The 23,352-nt window shown below is 32.4% G+C and overlaps 1 protein-coding gene and 1 long non-coding RNA gene across 3 annotated transcripts; one reads left to right on the top strand and one right to left on the bottom strand.

Moving 5' to 3' along the window:
- The first annotated feature begins 8,634 nt into the window (after window positions 1-8,634).
- Window positions 8,635-9,148, top strand: LOC135121000 (uncharacterized). The gene is made up of 3 exons (XR_010278816.1): window positions 8,635-8,706; window positions 8,783-8,905; window positions 8,972-9,148. It is a non-coding gene; the product is annotated as an uncharacterized LOC135121000 (long non-coding RNA).
- Window positions 9,149-9,958: 810 nt separating this feature from the next.
- Window positions 9,959-21,226, bottom strand: LOC135120998 (insulin-like growth factor-binding protein complex acid labile subunit). 2 transcript variants are annotated; one of them, XM_064045316.1, is made up of 31 exons: window positions 19,029-19,094; window positions 18,892-18,963; window positions 18,576-18,647; window positions 18,439-18,510; window positions 18,120-18,191; window positions 17,981-18,052; window positions 17,664-17,735; window positions 17,527-17,598; window positions 16,301-16,372; window positions 16,164-16,235; window positions 15,846-15,917; window positions 15,259-15,330; window positions 14,933-15,004; window positions 14,796-14,867; window positions 14,465-14,536; window positions 14,328-14,399; window positions 14,013-14,084; window positions 13,876-13,947; window positions 13,548-13,619; window positions 13,411-13,482; window positions 12,629-12,700; window positions 12,492-12,563; window positions 12,184-12,255; window positions 12,047-12,118; window positions 11,728-11,799; window positions 11,591-11,662; window positions 11,266-11,337; window positions 11,129-11,200; window positions 10,800-10,871; window positions 10,661-10,732; window positions 9,959-10,296 (listed from the first exon to the last, which is right to left on the bottom strand). In XM_064045316.1, exons 2-31 carry the CDS (start codon window positions 18,921-18,923, stop codon window positions 10,017-10,019), a joined length of 2,328 nt encoding a protein of 775 aa, XP_063901386.1. In that variant the 5' UTR covers window positions 18,924-18,963; window positions 19,029-19,094; the 3' UTR covers window positions 9,959-10,016. The 2 variants fall into 2 exon arrangements, with proteins under 2 accessions (XP_063901386.1, XP_063901387.1); XM_064045317.1 differs by lacking the exons at window positions 16,301-16,372; window positions 17,527-17,598; window positions 17,664-17,735; ... (4 more) ...; window positions 18,892-18,963; window positions 19,029-19,094 and adding exons at window positions 20,847-20,918; window positions 21,172-21,226.
- Between the last annotated feature and the right edge of the window lie 2,126 nt (window positions 21,227-23,352).

Below are 23,352 nucleotides of genomic sequence, written 5' to 3' on the forward strand. Positions count from 1 at the left end.
TAGCTGTGTATAATACCTTCATTTTAGGAAAGCCATGGACGCCAGCAGCACCTTCTGTAGTTTTTTACGTATTCCCATGCAATACCCTTTTTTTTAACCCTGTTTTTTTTTCCCCAAGCAAACTGCTTACCGTCTGAACTACAGGGGGATATAATATATGGGTAATGAATCAAAAAGTAAAAACCCTAATCCACAGAGAAACCTGGAGAGGTTCAATTATTTTTATTATTGGTCGCGAAGTTGCGTATGGTCGTCTACCATAACATTTAACTGACCATATTCGCCCACGGTGCCGGTTGTTTAGCTTAGCAGGTGTTTACAGAAAGCCTCAATAACAAACTCAACGTCTCCACGGACACTTTCTCACCATAGTCGGTGGGGCGAAAATGCAGGAGGTGTTAGTAGCGGCCCCCCTCCCCCACCTTTTTTTTTTACGCCACTTTCGCCATTTAAAATTTGCGCGATAGTTACCGAGATTGACGTAAAAAAAGCATCCACTTTGCCTTGCCGGCAGGCCATCTCGAGTTATCGTATAATTGAATTTAGTATTTTCCGCTATTAAATACTTCCACTTTAGAATACATTTCGTTATTAGGGTATAAAACGGTTAGTTTTCTCGTCTTTTCTTAAATTTCTCTTTTGCGTTAAATTTTTTATTATGTTACCCAGTTTTATGATCCCTCGACCGTTGACGGCGAGTTTATTAACCAAGAAAAGTGGGTAAATATTGTTTCATGATCTCTGCTCTTCCGCACCTGTAAACGCCGAAACCAATATGCTATTAAAGTTTTTGTCTGACTGTTAACTATCTCTAATGTTTTGCAAATTACACTAAGACCCGCGCCGATATATTTATACTAGTAAATAACACTGTTTGTAACAGTACCCTTTGTATACAACTCTATTCGAGTAGTATTCCATAGCACTAGTATGCACACTCACACGGTTCGTATTTCTCTTCAGTTAGCCGAACTTGCTTCAAAACCGCACCAATGGAGCGGGAAAAGGCAACTGTGTAATTTCCGTTACTTATTCAAGGAGCCTTTTCATGCGAACGCTTTCAGACCCACTTGGTGGCTAGAAGCAGAAGTACCCAAAAAACTTAGCTAGTTTTGCCAAGAATCCCCCAAGGCTCTACTAGACCTTGTTAGATTACCTCTCAGAAGAGATAACGGCTACAGGCAACGCTAGTATACTTTGGGTAAGCGTCAAAATTGACACTTCATAAACCACCACTCAAGGCCTGCAGTCTCTCTTACACGTAGCTAAGTTTAGCCCGAGACGCGATGATCTAGCCGTTAGGAGACAGGGGATGTAGCACCTGCCTCTAAACTTACGCTGACAAAGAGTTTTTACCAATTTTAAGAGCAGACCTTTCGACATACGCTTCGGGCACCTATAGCTCTCCGCAGTACAAGCTAACACTCAGTCCTCTAGTATACCCAAAGGAAGTCACCATAATCACGGTTGAACGTTGGTTATTACCTAGATCATTAGAGAGTTGCATTAGTCCAAGAACTTTAATAAACCTTGTCCCCAGTAGAGGGCCACATGACCAAAGGGAAGAGGACTTGCATTTAATATGTAGTTCCCCTACGGTTGGTGCCCCCCTTTTGTTAACCTTCGATATTTCTACCTACTGGAGGACGCGAGAAATAATTGCAGAGCCAGACACCTATATATAGGTCAGATCATGTTTGGCCGCTTAACTTTGGAAAGCAATTCTCGCTCTACTAAAGAATGTACTTGGCTATCACGTAGCTCGCAAGATATGAGCTAACAGCATCTACACAGCAGAAAAATTTATATCTTTTAAGGATCACCGACGCGAACCTAGCTGTCGTCGCGGCAATAGCCCCAAGGTTGCCTGCGCGCATGCCCCTAAAAAGCGCGGTAACAAGAAGGGAAGAGAGTATTCATTTTATTATCAAAAGTGGCACTAATAAATTTATAAATAATTCTTATAACCAGTAGCTTTAATTACCTAATAGTGTTTCTTTATTATTCTTTTAAAGGATCAATAGGCTAGCATTGATCAGTTTAGCTTATTCGATAACTTAGTAAGTTTCGCCTACCCCTAACATTTGCATATCGCATTGTTCCTAGATTCAGATCCAAGTCTCAAAGGATGACTCTTAACCTAGTCTTGTTAACAAAACAGCCAAAACATGCTCAAAAGTTTACGCTAGCTTGCAATGAGACGGGGAAGGTTGCATCTAAAAGGTTAAATACTTAAAACAATCACACAGGGGCGGAGAGTTGTCGTCGTAAACTCAGAGATTAATAGCAGAGACGCGCCTACTGAAGGTCGTGGGGCCCACCGACTCGACTCTATTTGGTCGCGTATTTAACCCCTCCCCCTCATAAATTCTATTAGCATGCAAGATAGCACTTATTTCAGCACTACTTATGAAACTTATTCTGAGTAAGTATAAGAATGCTACCTCATTAGAACTATTCTACGCCTAACGGCTTACAACGACAAAGGAAAAACCCAATATTATATACTCGAGTTTTCCTATTTTGAAGAACGGTTGTCCCGAGCTTGTTAAGCATTAACTAACGTAGGGAGGCTAACACATTTTTTTTTTATCCAGTGAAGCAGAACTTGCATCAGTTAGACCTAAGAAGATATCCTAGTGATAAAAATCTATTAATAAAATGTCTCCATAACTTCTATATGAACATAAGAGACCTACTTGTTCAATGACGCTAATAAATTTTAAAAATCGTCTCCTTAGTTTAGTTTTTTGATTATGATTTACAAACATGAATGTTTAAAAGTTAGCTAAAGCAACGATGATTCCTCCTTGAGCCTATTTGTTTAAATTTTAACTTTGCTGAAAATTATAAAGGGTTATTTAAGCTATAAGAGTCCTATTCTGGCTAGGAAGGATGTTCCATACTGTCTGCTTAGTACTTCATGTTTCTAAAATCACCTGAATAGCACACGGTTAGCTACTGAGAGAAGGTTGCCCATATTTTAATATCAATGTTTATAATTAAAGTAAACATCTATAATATTGTTTAGTATGTACCATGCAAATGGAAGTATCTACTATTATAATAAACAACATCCCTAATATTCATTTATTTCTTTCCTTATTGGCTGAATTTCGTAAAGTTTTATGCTTAGGTAATTAGTTTTTTTTTTGTCTAGAAAAAAAAAAGATTTAAACCATCTTTAATAATAGTGTTTTCGAACCGAGCATAAAGCATTTATCACAATTATGAGCAAAGCTTATCCTTTAACCTAGAGTTTAGCTAAGGAAGGTACCAAAGTTTCAATCCGTATTTAAAATACCCATCAATTTTATTACAGAACCAGTGGAATCGATACGACCAGCATTCTTACAAACCAGCTTCAAGTCAAATTATACAGGTTTCCATCAAAAAGGTATCGTTTATCTCTAAACCACATGAATAGTATGGGAATGAGTAAGGTAGTATTGAGGCGTTAGTTAAAATAGTAGACCAATATAAGATGATATTAACCACCCAACTAAGAAAAAAAATTTAGACTATCCAGCCTTCGATGCAAGGTTGCCATGACGGCTTGTCACCCATCGTAAAGCCAAGCACCTGTTCCCTAGGTACCTCTGCTGCCCACTGGGAATCAAACTATTAATCTTACTATGAAGGAGTAATGTTATAACACTTAACTACACAAGAAGTTTATTTCAAGGAGTTGAACCTCAAATTATTTTGTTATGAACAAAGATAATACCATTATACAATTGAAGGACTAACTAACCTTCTATAAAGGTTAATTAGCTTGTTATGTAGGCTTTGAAATCGTGCGTAATGCTACTATGAAAACTATTAGGAGAAAAAGACTCGAATTTTTTAAATACCTCCAAAAACTAGTGCCTTATCCCTAGGCTAACTCCTATTAAGGCTAAGATACTTATCAAGCAATATAAAACTTGAATCTATAACACCAAGACCTAAAGGAGTTTACATTAAACTGATTACTTTTAACCCGAGGACGGCAAATAAGTAATGAGGGTTAAACTCCGTGTTTGTTTGGGGTTGTTTCTCTTTTGCCTGCTTCAAAGATTTGGACAAAATTATTGGGATCAAGCGCAAAAAAAATTATTTTCAAATCTTGAAAACTAATGCGGTGAGCATGGAAGTGCGATTATTCGGTAATATGTTACCTTTATGCAGAACAATAACCCTAAACACACAGCCCGGGTATACAACTCCTACAAAATAAATTTCTTTTCGTCACTTAAAAATTTTATATTTTAAAAATTGTACAAAAAAGTTTCTGTTGCATAAATTGAATTTACTATTTTTTTTATTTTGGTACATGGCGTACAAAGATTTTGCTAAAACTCAGATCCATTTTGTTCTAACCACTTCAAAGAAACTTAACGCAGTGACTTATATGTAAACTATTATTAATAATAATATTTATTATTGTGAATAGTTACTCTGTGTTTGACTTTTTTAAAAGTTGACGCTAATGTAACAGAGATCTGCGGGTTAATAATATCAGAGAAATTGGACTTGACACATTTAATGAATCTTTCAAGCAAATGTAAGCAATTGCTTGATAAAATTTAGATTTACTTAAAGAATTTAATTGTTATAGTAAAGTTACTCTCGATCATACTGTCCTTTGTGACTCGCGTATGCATTATTAAAATAAGCTTTATTTTACCACGACCAATGTACTTATAAGGAAAAATTCTTGTTGGTGATAAACTTTTTAATGCTCTATGCACTACCGACTACAAGAAGAATAAATACTGACAGTTCATAAACAGCTCCCTTACTTTATACTTAATCAGTACAAGCTTTCTTATTTAATATAATTTATTCTTTTTTAAGTATTAATATAGAAATAACCTTTTATATTAGTTTTATTATCGACTACATTAGCACAACTTATAAAATATTAGTAATTTGACCCACGTTTAATTCTAATACAGTACTAATTGAAAAGGTTATTTTTAATTAATCTTGTTCTAGTCGTTCGGCAAAACATCCTTATATTAATCCTTCTTGCCAGGCATCACTTATTCTATGTTCCCGAGCTTAAGGCTACTTCAAAATTTTACGAATACCCTGGCCATAGCTTTACAGGGTAGTATGAAAGTCACAAGTTGTAGTGTTGATAAGCAAATAACTTTTTCGAAGCGGCGTAAGGTGGCCATTTTAGTAATTAAAGGCCGGGTTTCGTATTTTACCATGTGTTAGGTTAAGGGTTATGTTTTGAACTAATAAACTTTACTTTTAAAAAAACGAAACCATTATCCTTATAAAACATAAGGTCGGTGGACCCTTGACGGTATGACCTTTCAAGGATGTTTTATCTTTTTTTTAACACTGGTATGCTACTCTCAAAATTTAAAAGCACTTTAAACGATTCGATTTTAACTTCATCTCCTTGGAGGTTAAGGAATTATTGTTCTCCAGTCCCTTCTCCCGTAGGGTTGTCGTGAACTGCCCAAATGACTGAGTGGTTTCGCAGAGGCATATTAGGTCGGGATCGTTCACGTTTAAAATAGTATACACTAGTAAATAATACTATTCGTATACTGTAAGTTCCTAATGCTATTCTAGGATGCTAACGTTTAAAAGAAGTAAGCACTCTTTAGCGCACCACAACAAGCTATACAAGTATTCCGCTCGATGTAGCACAAAGTAAGTCAAACCGAGCCAATCTAATTAAAAATGTTATGATTTAGTTAATAAACATCTCACTTTGCTGGACTAAAGCAATTTTTAGCGTGATAAAAGGATTGAGTGCTATTTCAAAACCGAAATCAAGCTAATTCTAAAGCATCTAGAATCGATGCAAATAGTGTTATCTATAATACCCATGACAGCAACCTTCAGAGTTCCGAACGGTAAAAAACAAAGATATAGTCCAAGAAAACACCACAGGCTTTCAGACGCACCTATTCACTCCAGGTGCAGGCATTGCTACTACTTAGCCTTAAATTACGCAAAGTCGAAGGACCTACCTACACCTTTGCTTAAGAAAAAAACGGTTCAGTAGGCAATAATTCTAGTATATCAACATCGAGCTGATTATCGAGAGAATATTCGTAAGCTAACAGCTAAGCTGTAAACCATTTCTAGCCTAACACGGTTCGTCATAATTCTTAATGAACTCAAAAGGATGGGACCTTTTTTAAGGATCTCAAGTGACTTGTTAGTTTTCTCATTTTCAAGAGTAATCTATTGATCCAGGACTTTTGACTGTTAGACTAGACCATTCTCTCCTAGGACTTATCAAAGTGCACGGTAACTCTGATCACTTTCTCTTACAAGCACGATCACCATGTTCTTGTGGACTGTGTTCCGAACATTTAGTTGAAGAGATAGAATTATTAATTACGAGAGCCTACTGTATAATTTCAGCTCAAGTCAAGTCAAGAAGTTCGAAATAGTTATCCAGCATCCTTCAATATAGTGACTACATTTCACTTGCCGTGTACCCTTGGATGGCGTCCGACACGTACATCATCGGGTGAAGTTTTGAAGTCAAATCGCGGATCCTTTAGGTAGAGTGCAACGACGAATTTCACCTTAGGGCCGACCTTCTTCGGGTCGCTTAAAAGATAGTAACCTATGCCGTTGTTGTGTTGAATCGTTACTTTACTAAGAGAGTGTACAACACTTAGATGCTTAAAAACACCGTATTAAGAGAGCAAGTTAATTAACTTGCTCTTTGTTGGGCACTTTCTCTCGTGCGCTTTACCGGTGCACGAGCTTGTGACGCAACTGATACTTGACTGTGATCCCAGCTGGTAAGACCATGCTTTATATAGTTGTTAACCGGGGCGCCTGCGTAGGTTGGGCTCGCAATGGGAGTATTAGGAACGTGTTCTGTCACGGACCTTGGACCGTTAGTCATATCTTGAGACTTTCGTCATGTATAGTACATTCTTTGTAAGTTAAGCTTTATATCTCATTCTAAGCTAATACACCGAAGCTCTGTTTTAAACAAGCCTTGGTAAGCAATATTTATAACCTTATCTTGGCTCCCTGTGTTAGGGTTGAGGCTCCAAGGTGAAACAACTTGCTTCACAACTTTAACTAAGATAGAATACAATAAAATACAATACAATAGAAAGAGGTAGAAACTACTTATCATCTTTACAACTACGGGGTACAGGAAAGCGCCGAGGATAGCCAAGAGTTAGTTCTTCTACGCAGAGCCCAACCACCTAAGCTGAAGTATAACACTGGTCGTTCGACCTACCTAACCTTAGATGATGACCAAGTATGCTAGATCGCTGTGACCACATGGCAAAGAAGGATGTTCCCGCAAGACAAGCGTTGAGGATATTTAAAAAGATAAAACGCTGGCACATGCGCGAGCATCGAGAAAGGAAGTTTCCCATTCTCCTATACATGCTTTTTGGAGGGGTAAAATAATGTTCATACTCAAACTACTTAACCATTCCTTTCAATATGAGATAAAAATGCTAGATATTAATATATTATCTTTTTTATATAAATTTTGATAACAAAATTATATAACATATCTTAATTTAAGTTATAAATATTAATACGTACCTTGTTACCTCTCGCCCTCCCTTATTATACGTACACTAACTCTAGGGGCCTACTGAGCGGTGGGCGCTAACGAGCGCTGGCTAATAATTGGGACATTAGCTTTTTTTTGCGAGTTTTTGATTGGTGTACCGAGGCAATAAGCCGTTCATAAATTATATAGCAATGACGTAAGGCATCCTTTCAACTAATTCACGGCGCCTCTGTCATTGGGCGGAGCAAGCTTGTTTTAACTCATGTATAGCGAAGAGGCTACTATTGGCTTAGACAGCAAATGCATATTTATGATTGGCCGGCTTTACTAACGCAACTAGCGTGGTATCATGGTTCGCTTCTGGCGCAAAGTAAACGATAAAAAAGTTCGATTCGCTATAAAATATTTACGTGCGACCGCCACGCGTGCTTATAAAAAGTTAATCTTAACAAAAGAAAAAAAATATAAATATCAAAATTAAGTTTAATAATAACAACATTATAAAATTGTAATATATATAAATATATTACATGGAAAAGTATGATTAAGGGAAAAGAAAAAATGTAATAATATTTATTAAAAAAATATGTATATAGTATAATTAATAGAAAGCTAGCTATCGAGCAAATTTTTATGTAAAAACATAAATTTACTTTAACTTTTTTTTTTTTAAGTTTCAATTCTGTTTTAATTTTAATTATAACTTTTTTTTTTAATTGCTTATTTTTATTAGTTATATTTTTTAATAGGCATTTGTAAGCCGTCACTCAAACAGATCACTTTGCTTATGAAGCCGAAAATATCTTTAGTCCTTCGGGGCTAGAGCCATTTAACTGTGAAGTCTATATTAATTCCAATCGAAATTAATGTTGAAATATTAATGGGGTTTTATCTAAAGTCTGTCCACAAGGCCCTTCTCAAGAGCAGTATTTACGAGGTTTTACCTTAAACTGAACCTATGCGATCCTTCTTTGAATTGCCAGGCTGTAAATAATAAACAAGCAAGGCAAAATACCCCGCGCACAACTATATGCAAAAAAAGGGCTAAAAGAGGAAAATCCTCTGCTTTATTAATCGTAAAATTATATATATATACTTAAACAAAATTAAATTAAACACACGGGATCAATTAAAATGTACCACTCAAGTTCGGTGTCAACTAAATTCTGTTGTAAGAAAAGCTCATAGAGTTGGCAGTTATTGTCTTTATTTATTTTAACTTTGTAGGGAATTTATTTTTTATTATTAAAATTTATATTGATTGCCTTGCAGGGTCAACTGGTGGCACGAAACTGTGTCCACAGCTTCTTAAATCTAATATCTACTAGACCTTTCCTTTTAAAAGAAATCCTGAGAAAATTATTTATTTATGTCTGCTGTATGGCATGTTCAATGGTGCTGCCTTTTTTTCTTTTTACTACAAATCTCTGTCATCCTTGCTTCAATCTACTACCTCAATAGAGTGGAATGCTCTGCGCGTCTTTTTGAGCTTGGAATCAATAACCACAATGATCAGTATAGCTTGTGCTCTTTCTTTTAAAGAATTAAGGTGTTTAAACATATCACAAGGATGAGTGTTCGAAAATGACATGCCTTCAATAGAGAAGATGAGAATAAGAAAGAAAATCAAAGTGAGTAAGAGACACAACTCTGCGTTTTTTGTCTTCTTGGTTATTTAACTGTTTATGTTACATTTTCTTTATATTTAAATATATGATTATCCACTTTTTATTTCATTTTTTATTTATTTTTTCTCCCAAAGTCGGAGTTAATAATTTAAGCATTAATATCTGTAGCCTTTATAATCTTTGTAAAAAATGCAGTTCAAAGTTTTTAACTATTATGATTAGTCCATTATAGCAATATTTTAGTAGACAAGGGAGAGGCGCGCTAATATAAATAGTACTAGCACTATACTACTATTTATGGAGATTGTACTTTAAAAACTTTAACTATAAGAATCTATGAGAGGTAGTTTTTGTCTCCACAGTGCAAATTCGGTATTAGCACCAAGTTTTTTTTTTTTTAATAGCCTGCGCTTAACTTACCGACCACCCGCCAAAGTCTTTAAAAAAAAGAGCTAATGACTACCTCTTCATTACGGGACAATAAAATGGTCACTCTTTCTTACCCTTTCATTCCGAAGGTCTTAATCATGCGGGAATTTATATATATTGAGGAACACTAAGCTTTATAAGACTCTTGGGAACAGAGGGTAATAAAAGTTGTATATACGTAAGTTAACGACCGAATATGTGAGTCGTTACCGTAGCTCAGTGGTTAGAGTACTTGTCGCTCAGTCTCAAGGCGGCTGGTTCGATTCCCGTCTGTTACAACTCGCATCTTTCTGGTCTGGTAGTTAAGTGTACAACTTCTCTGCAAACAAAAATTCTGATAGAGGGGCCAGGTAAAGAACGAATTTGTGAAAACACAATTTATTATGTTTGCTTAAGAAATGCAGGAAAGGACTAAGCTTAGCGCTAGCCATACATAAAAATTAGAAATCCTAAATGCTGTCGCTGCCCGGATAGTGAGGAATGAGTGGGATTACCGGCGTATTGGCTTGAGTGCTTGGTGAAGAGGAGGGCAGGCCCGTCGGGGTATTGTCGGGAGTAAACGTACTTTGATAAGTAGGACTCGGAGGCTTCAATGCAGTACAATTGTTTTTATTAAAACTGTTGTATTCTTTAATTTCCCTCTCAAAAGTGCATCGTTCACTTTTATAATTTAGATTTTCATAATGAAGACGAGAGCAACAATGAAAATTTTCATCAAGAGTAATAAATCTTATAGACGTTAGACGTTAGATTATAATTAGAGATAGGACAGAAAATAATAAAAAACAAAGATTTAGTTTAAAATTTAGTATTAGAAATATAAGATTCAAAGTAAAATTAAAAAGATAAATTATTTTAACACTTTCCTTTTGTGCAAATAAAACAGAAAACGTACAACTATACAAAGACTAGATTTGTAAAAATCTTATTAAAATATGGCTATATTACTAAAACCAGACTTAATCGTTTTTTTCATTGTATGGTCGACTATGAGAGTTGTAGAGTAAAAAAGGAGTAAAATTTTTGTTAAAAAACCGAAGTTATTACTAATTTTAAACAAATAACTCGTTCTAATAAGTTTAATTAAACTTACAAATATTTTAAATTTTGCAAGGAAGAGAACATTGCTTTTTGGAGGGCAGTAAGTTGGTTTTCATTTATATTTCTTTTTTTGTACAATGCAAGAGAAGTTAGCCTTAATATTAGAAAATAAATTTATAACGAGCTTTTACAAATATGTTAAAGCGCTTAGTTCGACAATGGAACGATCCTCTATTGATGATATGTTATTTTTGTCTAGATTCCTAAATTAAAAAGTGTAACAAGTTAAAGTGAATATCTATAAAGAATTCATAAAACAAAGCGAAAAGTAAGGTAATATTCTATCACACTTCTCTATTACTAAACTAGACTTTTCCTTGTTTTTAAATGGTTCGGTGGGGTTTTGGCAGTTGTAGACTTACAAGTGAGTATATTAGTTAGACAACTAAAGTTATACTATAAAATGCAATCTTATAAATATAAAGTAACCACTCATCCTAATAAGTTTAAATAAACTTACAAATATTTTAAACTGTGCAAGGACAAGAACACTGCTTTTCGGAGGGCAGTAAGTTGGTTTTCTTTTAAATCCCTATTTGTACAATGCAAGAGGAGTTAGCCTTAAAATTAGGAAATAAATTTATAACGAGCTTCTACAAATATGTTAAAGCGCATAGTTCGACAAAGGAACGTTCCTCTATTGATGATATGCTATTTCTCTCAAGATACCTAAATTGAAAAGTGAAGTAAGTTTTAGTGAAAAAAATCGATAAAGCATTTAAAAGGAAAAGGTAGAACGGAAGGTAATATACTATCACACTTCACTATTCCAAAACTAGACTTTTCCTTGTTTTTAAATAGATCTGTGCGGTTTAAACAATTGTAGACTTATAGATGAGTAAATAATTTGTTAGAATACTCAAGTAATTACTAACAAGGAAATCCATTAAACATAAAATGAACCCTTTTGATGTTTACTTACAAATCTTTTAATTTTTGCAAGGACGAGAACATTGCCTTTCGGAGGGCAGTAAGTTCGTTATCATTTAAATTTCTATTTGTAAAATGCAAGAGCAGTTAAACATAATATTAAAAAATAAATTTATAACGAGCTATTACAAATATGTTAAAGCGCTTAGTTCGACAAAGGAACGATCCTCTATTGATGATATGCTATTTCTCTGAAGATACCTAAATTAAAAATTGTAATAAGTTTAAGTGAATATCTATAAAGAATTTATAAGACAAAGGGAAACGGAAGGTAATATACTATCACACTTCACTATTCCAAAACTAGACTTTTCCTTATTTTTAAATAATTCGGTGCGGTTTTAAGAGTTGTAGACTTAAATGGGAGTAAAATTGTTATAATACTGAAGTTATTACTAAAAAAAAAATTCCTTTAAATATAAAATCAACCCTTCTAATGTTTACTTACAAATATTTTAAATTTTGCAAGGTCGAGAACATTGCTTTTTGGAGGGCAGTAAGTTGGTTTTCACTTAAATCTCTTTTTGTACAATGTCAGAGCAGTTAGCTTTTATATTAGAAAATAAATTTATAACGAGCTATTACAAATATGTTAAAGCGCTTAGTTCGACAAAGGAACGATCCTCTATTGACGATATGCTATTTCTCTCAAGACACCTAAATTAAAAAGAGTAATAAGTTTAAGTGAATAACGATAGAGCATTTATAAGGCAAAGGGAAACGGAAGGTAATATACTATTACACTTCACTATTACTAAACTAGACTTTTCCTTGTTTTTAAATGGTTCGGAGCGGTTATCGCAGTTGTAGACTTATAAGTGAGTAAATTTTTTAGAAAACTCAACTATTACTAAAAAATGAATTCCTATATCAACCCTTCTGATTTTACTTACAAATATTTTAAATTGTGCAAGGACGAGAACATTGCTTTTCGGAGGGCAGTAAGTTGGTTTTCACTTAAATCTCTTTTTGTACAATGCAAGAGCAGTTAGCTTTTATATTAGAAAATAAATTTATGACGAGCTATTACAAATATGTTAAAGCGCTTAGTTCGACAAAGGAACGATCCTCTATTGATGATACGCTATTTCTCTCAAGATACCTAAATTAAAAAGAGTAATAAGTTAAAAGTGAATATCTATAAAGGATTTATAGGCAAAGGGAAACGGAAGGTAACATACTATCACACATCACTATTACTAAACTAGACTTTTCCTTGTTTTTAAATGGTTCGGTGCGGTTATCGCAGTTGTAGACTTATAAGTGAGTCAATAATTTGTTAGAATACTCAAGTAATTACTAACAAGGAAATCCATTAAATATAAAATCAACCCTTCTGATGTTTACTTACAAATCTTTTAAATTTTGCAAGGTAGAGAACATTGCTTTTTGGAGGGCAGTAAGTTGGTTTTCACTTAAATCTCTTTTTGTACAATGTAAGAGCAATTAGCCTTAATATTAGAAAATAAATTTATAACGAGCTATTACAAATATGTTAAAGCGCTTAGTTCCACAAAGGAACGACCCTCTATTAATGATATGCTATTTCTCTCAAGATACCTAAAATAAAAAGTGTAATAAGTCTAAGTGAATATCGGTAAAGCATTCATAAAACAAAGCGGAAAGTAAGATAATATTCTATCACACTTCACTATTTCTAAACCAGACTTTTCCTTGTTTTCAAATGGTTCGTTGGGGTTTTGGCAGTTGTAGACTTATAAGTGAGTAAATTTGGTAGAAAACTCAATTATTACTAAAAAATGAATTCCTAAAAAAAAAAATATAAAATAAACCCTTCCGATGTTTACTTACAAATCTTTTAAATTTTGCAAGGTCGAGAACATTGCTTTTCGGAGGGCAGTAAGTTGGTTTCCATTTAAACGACTTTTTGAAGAACCCATATACTGTTAGCCTTAACAATATAAAATAAAATTATAACGAGCATCTACAAATATGTTAGAGCTCTTAGTTCGACAAAGGAACGATCTTCTATTGATGATATGCTATTTCTCTCAAGAGACCTAAATTAAAAAGTGTAATAAGTTTTAGTGAATATCGATAAAGCATATAAAAGGCAAAGGGAAAAGTAAAATATTCTATCACACTTTCCTATTAATAAACTAGACTTTTCCTTGTTTTTAAATGGTTCGGTGCGGATTTAGCAGTTGTAGACTTATAAGTGAGTAAATTTGTTAGAAAACTCAAGTTATTACTAAAAAATGAATTCCCATTAATTTAGAATAAACCACTCATTCTAATAAGTTTAATTAAACTTACAAATATTTTAAATTTTGCAAGGACGAAAACATTGCTTTTCGGAGGGCAAGAAGTTGGTTTTCTTTAAAATCCCTTTTTGTACAATGCAAAAGCAGTGAACCATAATATTAGAAAATAAATTTATAACGAGCTATTACAAATATGTTAAGGCGCTTAGTTCGACAAAGGAACGATCCTCTATTGATGATATGCTATTTCTTTCAAGATACCTAAATTAAAAAGGGTAATAAGTTTTAGTGAATATCGATAAAGCATATAAAAGGCAAAGCTAAAAGTAAAATATTCTATCACACTTTACTATAACTAAACTAGGCTTTTCCTTGTTTTTAAATGGTTCGGTGCGGTTATCGCAGTTGTAGACTTATAAGTGAGTAAATTTTTTAGAAAACTCAACTATTACTAAAAAATGAATCCCTATATATATAAAATCAACCCTTCTGATGTTTACTTACAAATCTTTTAAATTTTGCAAGGGCCAGAACATTGCTTTTCGGAGGGTAGTAAGTTGGTTTTCACTTAAATCTCTTTTTGTACAATGCAAGAGCAATTAGCCTTAATATTAGAAAATAAATTTATAACGAGCTATTACAAATATGTTAAGGCGCTTAGTTCGACAAAGGAACGATCCTCTATTGATGATATGCTATTTCTTTCAAGATACCTAAAATAAAAAGTGTAATAAGTCTAAGTGAATATCGGTAAAGCATTCATAAAACAAAGCGGAAAGTAAGATAATATTCTATCACACTTCTCTATTACTAAACTAGACTTTTCCTTGTTTTTAAATGGTTCGGTGCGGTTTAGGCAGTTGTAGACTTATAAGTGAGTATATTTGTTAGACGACTAAAGTTATTACTATAAAATGAATTCTTATAAATATAAAGTAAACCACTCATTCTAATTAGTTTAATTAAACTTACAAATATTTTAAACTGTGCAAGGACAAGAACACTGCTTTTCGGAGGGCGGTAAGTTGGTTTTCTTTTAAATCCCTATTTGTACAATGCAAGAAGAGTAAGCCTTAAAATTAGAAAATAAATTTATAACGAGCTTTTACAAATATGTTAAAGCGCTTAGTTCGACAAAGGAACGATCCTCTATTGACGATATGCTATTTCTTTCAAGATACCTAAATTAAAAAGGGTAATAAGTTTTAGTGAATATCGATAAAGCATATAAAAGGCAAAGCTAAAAGTAAAATATTCTATCACACTTTACTATAACTAAACTAGGCTTTTCCTTGTTTTTAAATGGTTCGGTGCGGTTTTGGCAGTAGTAAACTTATAAGTGAGTAAATTTGTTAAAAAACTCGTTATTACTATAAAATGAATTCTTATAAATATAAAATCAACCACCCGTTCTAATAAGTTTAATTAAACTTACAAATATTTTAAATTTTGCAAGGAAGAGAATATTGCTTTTCGGAGGGTAGTAAGTTGGTTTTCTTTTAAATCCCTTTTTGTAGAATGCAAGAGGAGTTGGCCTTAATATTAGAAAATAAATTTATAACGAGCTATTACAAATATGTTAAAGAGCTTAGTTCGAAAAAGGAATAATCTTCTATTGATGATATGCTATTTATCTCAAGATACCTAAAATAAAAAGTGTAATAAGTTTAAGTGAATATCGATAAAACAGTTATAAGGCAAAGCGAAAAGTAAAATATTCTATCACACTTTACTATTATTAAACTAGACTTTTCCTTGTTTTTAAATGGTTCGGTGTGGTTATCGCAGTTGTAGACTTATGAGTGAGTAAATTTTTTAGAAAACTCAACTATTACTAAAAAGTGAATTCCTATAAATATAATCAACCCTTCTGATGTTTACTTACAAATCTTTTAAATTTTGCAAGGACGAGAACATTGCTATTTGAAGGGCAGTAAGTTGGTTTCCATTTAAACGTCTTTTTGTAGAACCCATATACAGTAAGCCTTAAAATTAGAAAATAAATTTATAACGAGCTATTACAAATATGTTAAAGCGCTTAGTTCGACAAAGGAACGATCCTCTATTGATGATATGCTATTTTTCTCAAGATACCTAAATGAAAAAGTGTAATAAGTATAAGTGAATATCGATAAAGCATTTGTAAGGCAAAGGGAAACGGAAGGTAATATACTATCACACTTCATTATTACCAAACTAGACCTTTCCTAGTTTTTAAATGGTTCGGTGCGGTTTTAACATTTGTAGACTTATAAGTGAGTAAATTTACTGGAAAACTCGAGTTATTACTAACAATGAATTCCTTTAAATATAAAATCAACCCTTCTGATGTGTACTTACAAATATTTTAAATTTTTCAAGGACGATAACATAGCCTTTCGAAGGGCAGTAAGTTGGTTTCCATTTAAACGTCTTTTTGTAGAACCCATATACAGTAAGCCTTAAAATTAGAAAATAAATTTATAACGAGCTATTACAAATATGTTAAAGCGCTTAGTTCGACAAAGGAACGATCTTCTATCGATGATATGCTGTTTATTTCAAGATACCTAAAGTGAAAAGTGTAATAAGTTTAAGTGAATATCGATAAAACATTTATAAGGTAAAGGAAAACAGAAGGTAATATAACACTTCACTATAACTAATCTAGACTTTTCCTTGTTTTTAAAGGGTTCGGTGGGGTATTGGCAGTTGTAGACTTATAAGTGAGTAAAATTGTTAGAAAAACTCAAGTTATTACTTGAAAAATGAATTCCTTTAAATATAAAATAAACCCTTCTGATGTTTACTTACAAATATTTTAAATTTTGCATGGACGAGAATATTGCTTTACGGAGGGCAGTAAGTTGGTTTTCATTTATATTTCTTTTAATGTACAATGCAAAAGCAGGTAGCCTTAATATTAGAAAATAAATTTATAACGAGCTATTACAAATATGTTAAAGCGCTTAGTTCGACAAAGGAACGATCCTCTATTGAGGATAAGCTATTTCTCTCAAGATACCTAAATTGAAAAGTGAAACAAGTTTTTAGTGAATATCGATAGAGCATTTAAAAGGCAAATCGAAAAGTAAGGTAATATACTATCACATTTCACTATTACTAAACTAGACTTTTCCTTGTTTTTAAATGGTTCGGTGGGGTTTTGGCAGTTGTAGACTTATAAGTGAGTAAATTTGTTAGAAAACTCGAGTTATTACTAACAATGGATTCCTTTAAATATAAAATCATCCCTTCTGATGTTTACTTACAAATCTTTTAAATTTTGCAAGGACGAGAACATTGCTATTCGAAGGGCAGTAAGTTGGTTTCCATTTAAACGTCTTTTTGTAGAACCCATATACAGTAAGCCTTAAAATTAGAAAATAAATTTATAACGAGCTATTACAAATATGTTAAAGCGCTTAGTTCGACAAAGGAACGATCCTCTATTGATGATATGCCATTTCTCTCAAGAGACCTAAATTTAAAAGTGTAATAAGTTTAAGTGAATAACGATAAAACATTTATAAGGCAAAGGGAAAGGGAAGGTAATATACTATCACACTTCATTATTACTAAACTAGAATTTTCCTTGTTTTAAACGGTTCGGTGCGGTTATTGCAGTTTTAGACTTATAAGTGAATAAATTTGTTAGAAAACTCAATTATTACTAAAAAATGAGTTCCTATAAATATAATCATCCCTTCTGATGTTTACTTACAAATCTTTTAAATTTTGCAAGGACGAGAACATTGCTTTTCGGAGGGCAGTAAGTTTGTTTTCACTTAACTCTCTTTTTGATCAATGCAAGAGCAGTTAGCCTTAACATTAAAAAATAAATTTATAACGAGCTATTACAAATATGTTAAAGCGCTTAGTTCGACGAAGGAACGATCTTCTATTGATGATATGCTATTTCTCTCAAGATACCTAAAATTAAAAGTGTAATAAGTTAAAGTGAATACCTATAAAGCATTTAGAGAAAAAAGCTAAAAGTAAGGTAATATTCTTTCACACTTCACTATTACTAAACTAGACTTTTCTTGTTTTTAAATGTTTCGGTGCGGTTATTGCAGTTGTAGATTTATAAGTGAGTAAATTTGTTAGAAAACTCGAGTTATTACTAACAATGGATTCCTTTAAATATAAAATCATCCCTTCTGAAGTTTACTTACAAATATTTTAAATTTTGCATGGACGAGAATATTGCTTTACGGAGGGCAGTAAGTTGGTTTTCATTTATATTTCTTTTAATGTACAATGCAAAAGCAGGTAGCCTTAATATTAGAAAATAAATTTATAACGAGCTATTACAAATATGTTAAAGCGCTTAGTTCGACAAAGGAACGATCCTCTATTGAGGATAAGCTATTTCTCTCAAGATACCTAAATTGAAAAGTGAAACAAGTTTTTAGTGAATATCGATAGAGCATTTAAAAGGCAAATCGAAAAGTAAGGTAATATACTATCACATTTCACTATTACTAAACTAGACTTTTCCTTGTTTTTAAATGGTTCGGTGGGGTTTTGGCAGTTATAGACTTATAAGTGAGTAAATTTGTTAGAAAAATAGAGTTATTACTAACAATGGATTCCTTTAAATATAAAATCAACCCTTCTGATGTTTACTTACAAATCTTTTAAATTTTTCAAGGACGAGAACATTGCTATTCGAAGGGCAGTAAGTTGGTTTCCATTTAAACGTCTTTTTGTAGAACCCATATACAGTAAGCCTTAAAATTAGAAAATAAATTTATAACGAGCTATTACAAATAAGTTAAAGTGCTTAATTCGGCAAAGGAACGATCCGCTATTGAAGATATGCTATTTCTTTCAAGATACCTAAAATTAAAAGTGTAATAAGTTTAAGTGAATATCGATAAAAGATTTATAAGGCAAAGTGAAAAGTAAAATATTCTACTACACTTTACTATTACCAAACTAGACTTTTCCTTGTTTTTAAATGGTTCGGTGAAGTTTAAGTAGTTGTAGACTTATAAGTTAGTAAACTATTTGTTAGAAAACTCAATTATTACTAACAATGAATTCCTTTAATATAAAATCAACCCTTCTGAGGTTTACTTACAAATCTCTTAAATTTTTCAAGGACGAGAACATTGCTTTTCGGAGTGCAGTAAGTTGGTTTCCATTTAAACGTCTTTTTGTACATGCCATAAACAGTTAGCCTTAATATAAGAAAATAAATTTATAACGATCTATTACAAATTTGTTAAAGCGCTTAGTTCGACAAAGGAACGATCTTCTATTGATGATATGCTATTTCTTTCAAGATTCCTAAATTAAAAAGTGTAAAAAGTCTAAGTGAATATTAAAAAAGCGTTCATAAAACAAAGCGAAAAGTAAGGTAATATATACCATCAAACTTTACTATTACTAAACTAGAATTTTCCTTGTTTTTAAATAGTTCGGTGCGGTTATCGCAGTTGTAGACTTATAAGTGAGTAAATTTTTTAGAAAACTCAACTATTACTAAAAAATGAATTCCTATATATATAAAATCAACCCTTCCGATGTTTACTTACAAATCTTTTAAATTTTGCAAGGGCCAGAACATTGCTTTTCGGAGGGCAGTAAGTCGGTTTTCACTTAAATCTCTTTTTGTACAATGCCAGAGCAATTAGCCTTAATATTAGAAAATAAATTTATAACGAGCTATTACAAATATGTTAAAGCGCTTAGTTCCACAAAGGAACGATCCTCTATAGTTGATATGCTATTTCTCTCAAGATACCTAAAATAAAAAGTGTAATAAGTTTAAGTGAATATCGATAAAACAGTTATAAGGCAAAGCGAAAAGTAAAATATTCTATCACACTTTACTATTATTAAACTAGACTTTTCCTTGTTTTTAAATGGTTCGGTGCGGTTATCGCAGTTGTAGACTTATGAGTGAGTAAATTTGTTAGAAAACTTAAGTTATTACTAAAAAGTGAATTCCTATAAATATAATCAACCTTTCTGATGTATACTTACAAATCTCTTAAATTTTTCAAGGACGAGAACATTGCTTTTCGGTGGGCAGTAAGTTGGTTTCCATTTAAACGTCTTTTTGTACAACGCATAAAAGTTAGACTTAATACTAGACAATAATTTATAACGAGCTATTACAAATAAGTTAAAGCACTTAATTCGGCAAAGGAACGATCCTCTATTGATGATATGCTATTTCTTTCAAGATACCTAAAATTAAAAGTGTAATAAGTTAAAGTGAATACCTATAAAGCATTTAGAGAAAAAAGCTAAAAGTAAGGTAATATTCTTTCACACTTCACTATTACCAAACTAGACTTTTCCTTGTTTTTAAATGGTTCGGTGTGGTTATCGCAGTTGTAGACTTATAAGTGAGTAAATTTTTTAGAAAACTCAACTATTACTAAAAAATGAATCCCCATATATATAAAATCAACCCTTCTGATGTTTACTTACAAATCTTTTAAACTTTCCAAGGACGAGAACATTGTTTTTCGGAGAACAGTAAGTTTGTTTTCACTTGAATCTCTTTTTGTACAATGAAAGAGCAGTTAGCTTTAAAATTAGAATATAAATTTATAACGAGCATCTACAAATATGTTAAAGCGCTTAATTCGACAAAGGAACGATCTTCTATTGATGATATGATATTTCTGTAAAGATACCTAAATAAATAAATGTAATAAGTTAAAGTGAATATCTATAAAGCATTCATAAGGCAAAGCGAAAAGTTAGGTAATATTCTTTCACACTTCACTATTACTAAACTAGACTTTTCCTTGTTTTTAAATGGTTCGGTGCGGTTATCGGGGTTGTAGACTTATAAGTGAGTAAATTTCTTAGAAAAACTCAAGGTATTACTAAAAAAAAAATTCCTTTAAATATAAAATCATCCCTTCTGGGGTTTACTTACAAATATTTTAAATTTTGCAAGGATGAGAACATTGTTTTTCGGAGTGCAGTAAGTTGATTTTCACTTAAATCTCTTTTTGTACAATGCAAGAGCAGTTAGCCTTAATATTAGAAAATAAATTTATAACGAGCTATTACAAATATGTTAATGAGCTTAGTTCGACAAAGGAACGATCTTCTATTGATGATATGCTATTTCCGTCAAGAGGCCTAAATTAAAAAGTGTAATAAGTTTAAGTGAATATCGATAAAAGATTTATAAGGCAAAGGGAAACGGGAGGTAATATACTATCACACTTCACTATTACTAAACTAGACTTTTCCTTGTTTTTAAATGGTTCGGTGAAGTTTAAGTAGTTGCAGACTTATAAGTTAGTAAACTATTTGTTAGAAAACTCAAACTCAATTATTACTAACAATGAATTCCTTTAATATAAAATCAACCCTTCTGAAGTTTACTTACAAATCTCTTAAATTTTTCAAGGACGAGAACATTGCTTTTCGGAGTGCAGTAAGTTGGTTTCCATTTAAACGTCTTTTTGTACATGCCATAAACAGTTAGCCTTAATATAAGAAAATAAATTTATAACGATCTATTACAAATTTGTTAAAGCGCTTAGTTCGACAAAGGAACGATCTTCTATTGATGATATGCTATTTTTTTCAAGATTCCTAAATTAAAAAGTGTGAAAAGTCTAAGTGAATATTAAAAAAGCGTTCATAAAACAAAGCGAAAAGTAAGGTAATATATACCATCAAACTTTACTATTACTAAACTAGTCTTTTTCCTGTTTTTATATGGTTGAGTTCCGTTTTGACGGAAAAGGATGAAAATAATTAGTAGTTTTCTTTAATTTTTCTTAATAAAATATATTTACGAATTCGATAAGGTTAATATCAGTATAACTTTATCTAAGCGCATATATTCACAAACTCGCCTTAATGCTAAGATCTCTTCGTTGGATAACGGAAGAAAAGACCAAATATTTAAATTAACTATCTCAGATTTCTAATTTTTTTGAAAGTACAGCTTAAAATCAATACTACCAATATTAAGAGCGTTACGGTAGGCTCTAGAAAGTTAGAGTATGATTTATTTTATATAATTACTTACAAGTATGTAACATTAGTGGGAAAATTTTTGCTCGGCAAAGTTGTTAAATTGCAGAGGGAAAGGTCCCTTTTCAATTTCCATGATAGTTAGAAATTATAATAAAATTTGTAAAAGTGAGTTTTGGTAAGGATAGAATTGAATTTTTTAGTTAGGAAGAGTGTTAAAACTAAGAGTTTTACGTGGGCTTCCTTGAAAAAAACAATGGCAAAATAAAAAATAGGAAAAGAAAATTATTATAAGCACTAGTGAGGCTTAAGCAATTATCAGGAAAGAAAAACAATTGTGTTCGGTTAAAGTAATTTGAGGGTATGCACGGAATTGCAAAGTAGATAAAGTGTACTTACAAAGTGTCGCCGTTTATAAGGAGAAATTGTTGACAGGGTGAAGGGATAACCTTTGGGAGCCAAAGTGCTAAGAATGGTAGAATCGTGGAAGATAACATGATGGGAAAAAATAGGGGGATAAGGTAATAAAATTCTAGACGAGCAAAAAAAAGTACTTTACGCCTGCTTTTATAGTATTTTTAAGATTATTTATGTTAGGGTTAGGGTTAGGGTTAGATGTAATGATAATCTTTGCAAACAAAAATTATCATAAACTTCTTGAAGATACTCAAACTATTTCTTTTATCAATAAACTTTCATATGCGGTATAGAATAGTTTTATTAATAAAAGTTTTTCGCTAAAATCTCCAGAGGTATCCTTGAATCAAGCTTGACTGATTGTTCAAAAAAGTATCTTGAATCAGGATCCTTTCTGCTGCCTGGGCTTCTTCAGTGGAATTTGAGGGCACGTGGTAAGCGAAAAAGCGAAAAGTACTAGAAGAGGTCTTTTCAGTCTCTTATATACCTTTTGAGGTTTATACTCGGAAAGTGGTTTCCAGAATAATTAGAAATGTTCGGGAACATTTCATGTAAAAAAGCATATGACTTTAATATTAGGTTTAGGAACATTATAAAAAAGAAACAGTGCTAGCTAGCTATCCTCCTTTTCTAATTTATAATGCTCCACTTTCCGAGTTTACGAAACGATTCGAACCCAATAATTCATTGATATTCCGAGGTCTGGAATATCCAATCGTTATAGGGTAATTATTTGCCATAGCTAATATGACATTCGTGGCAAGGGCATTTCTAATCCAACTCCGCCTCCGTCCGTTCGGGTCATATCGGATATGAAAAAAGAAACGTTTCGTAAAGGTATGGTTGTTATTGTTGTTCTCCTTTTTAGATAACATTGAGAAAGCGTATCTAAATATTACATATAATCTTTTTTTATAATGTCCCCTCTCCATTAACCTTGCAAAAAGTTTGTTACAACATGATACAAAACCCTCGCGAAAAGAATTTTGTCGGTAATATTTAGAAACTAAGCTTCTCACCATACCTTTTACAACTCCTGGCGGATGTGCCGAATGAGGGGTAGGATATAGAAATAAATTTGTATCCTTTTCCGCCGATGTTGTCCATACCATCTTACCATCTGAATGAATACAGATGTCCAGGAATTGTAATTTACCATCCTTCATTG

Source organism: Zophobas morio, unplaced genomic scaffold (assembly GCF_036711695.1).
Source record: "Zophobas morio isolate AGI-343-1 ecotype UQ-CSIRO unplaced genomic scaffold, CSIRO_AGI_Zmor_V1 ptg000476l, whole genome shotgun sequence".
In the NCBI taxonomy this organism is placed as follows: Eukaryota; Metazoa; Arthropoda; class Insecta; order Coleoptera; family Tenebrionidae; genus Zophobas; species Zophobas morio.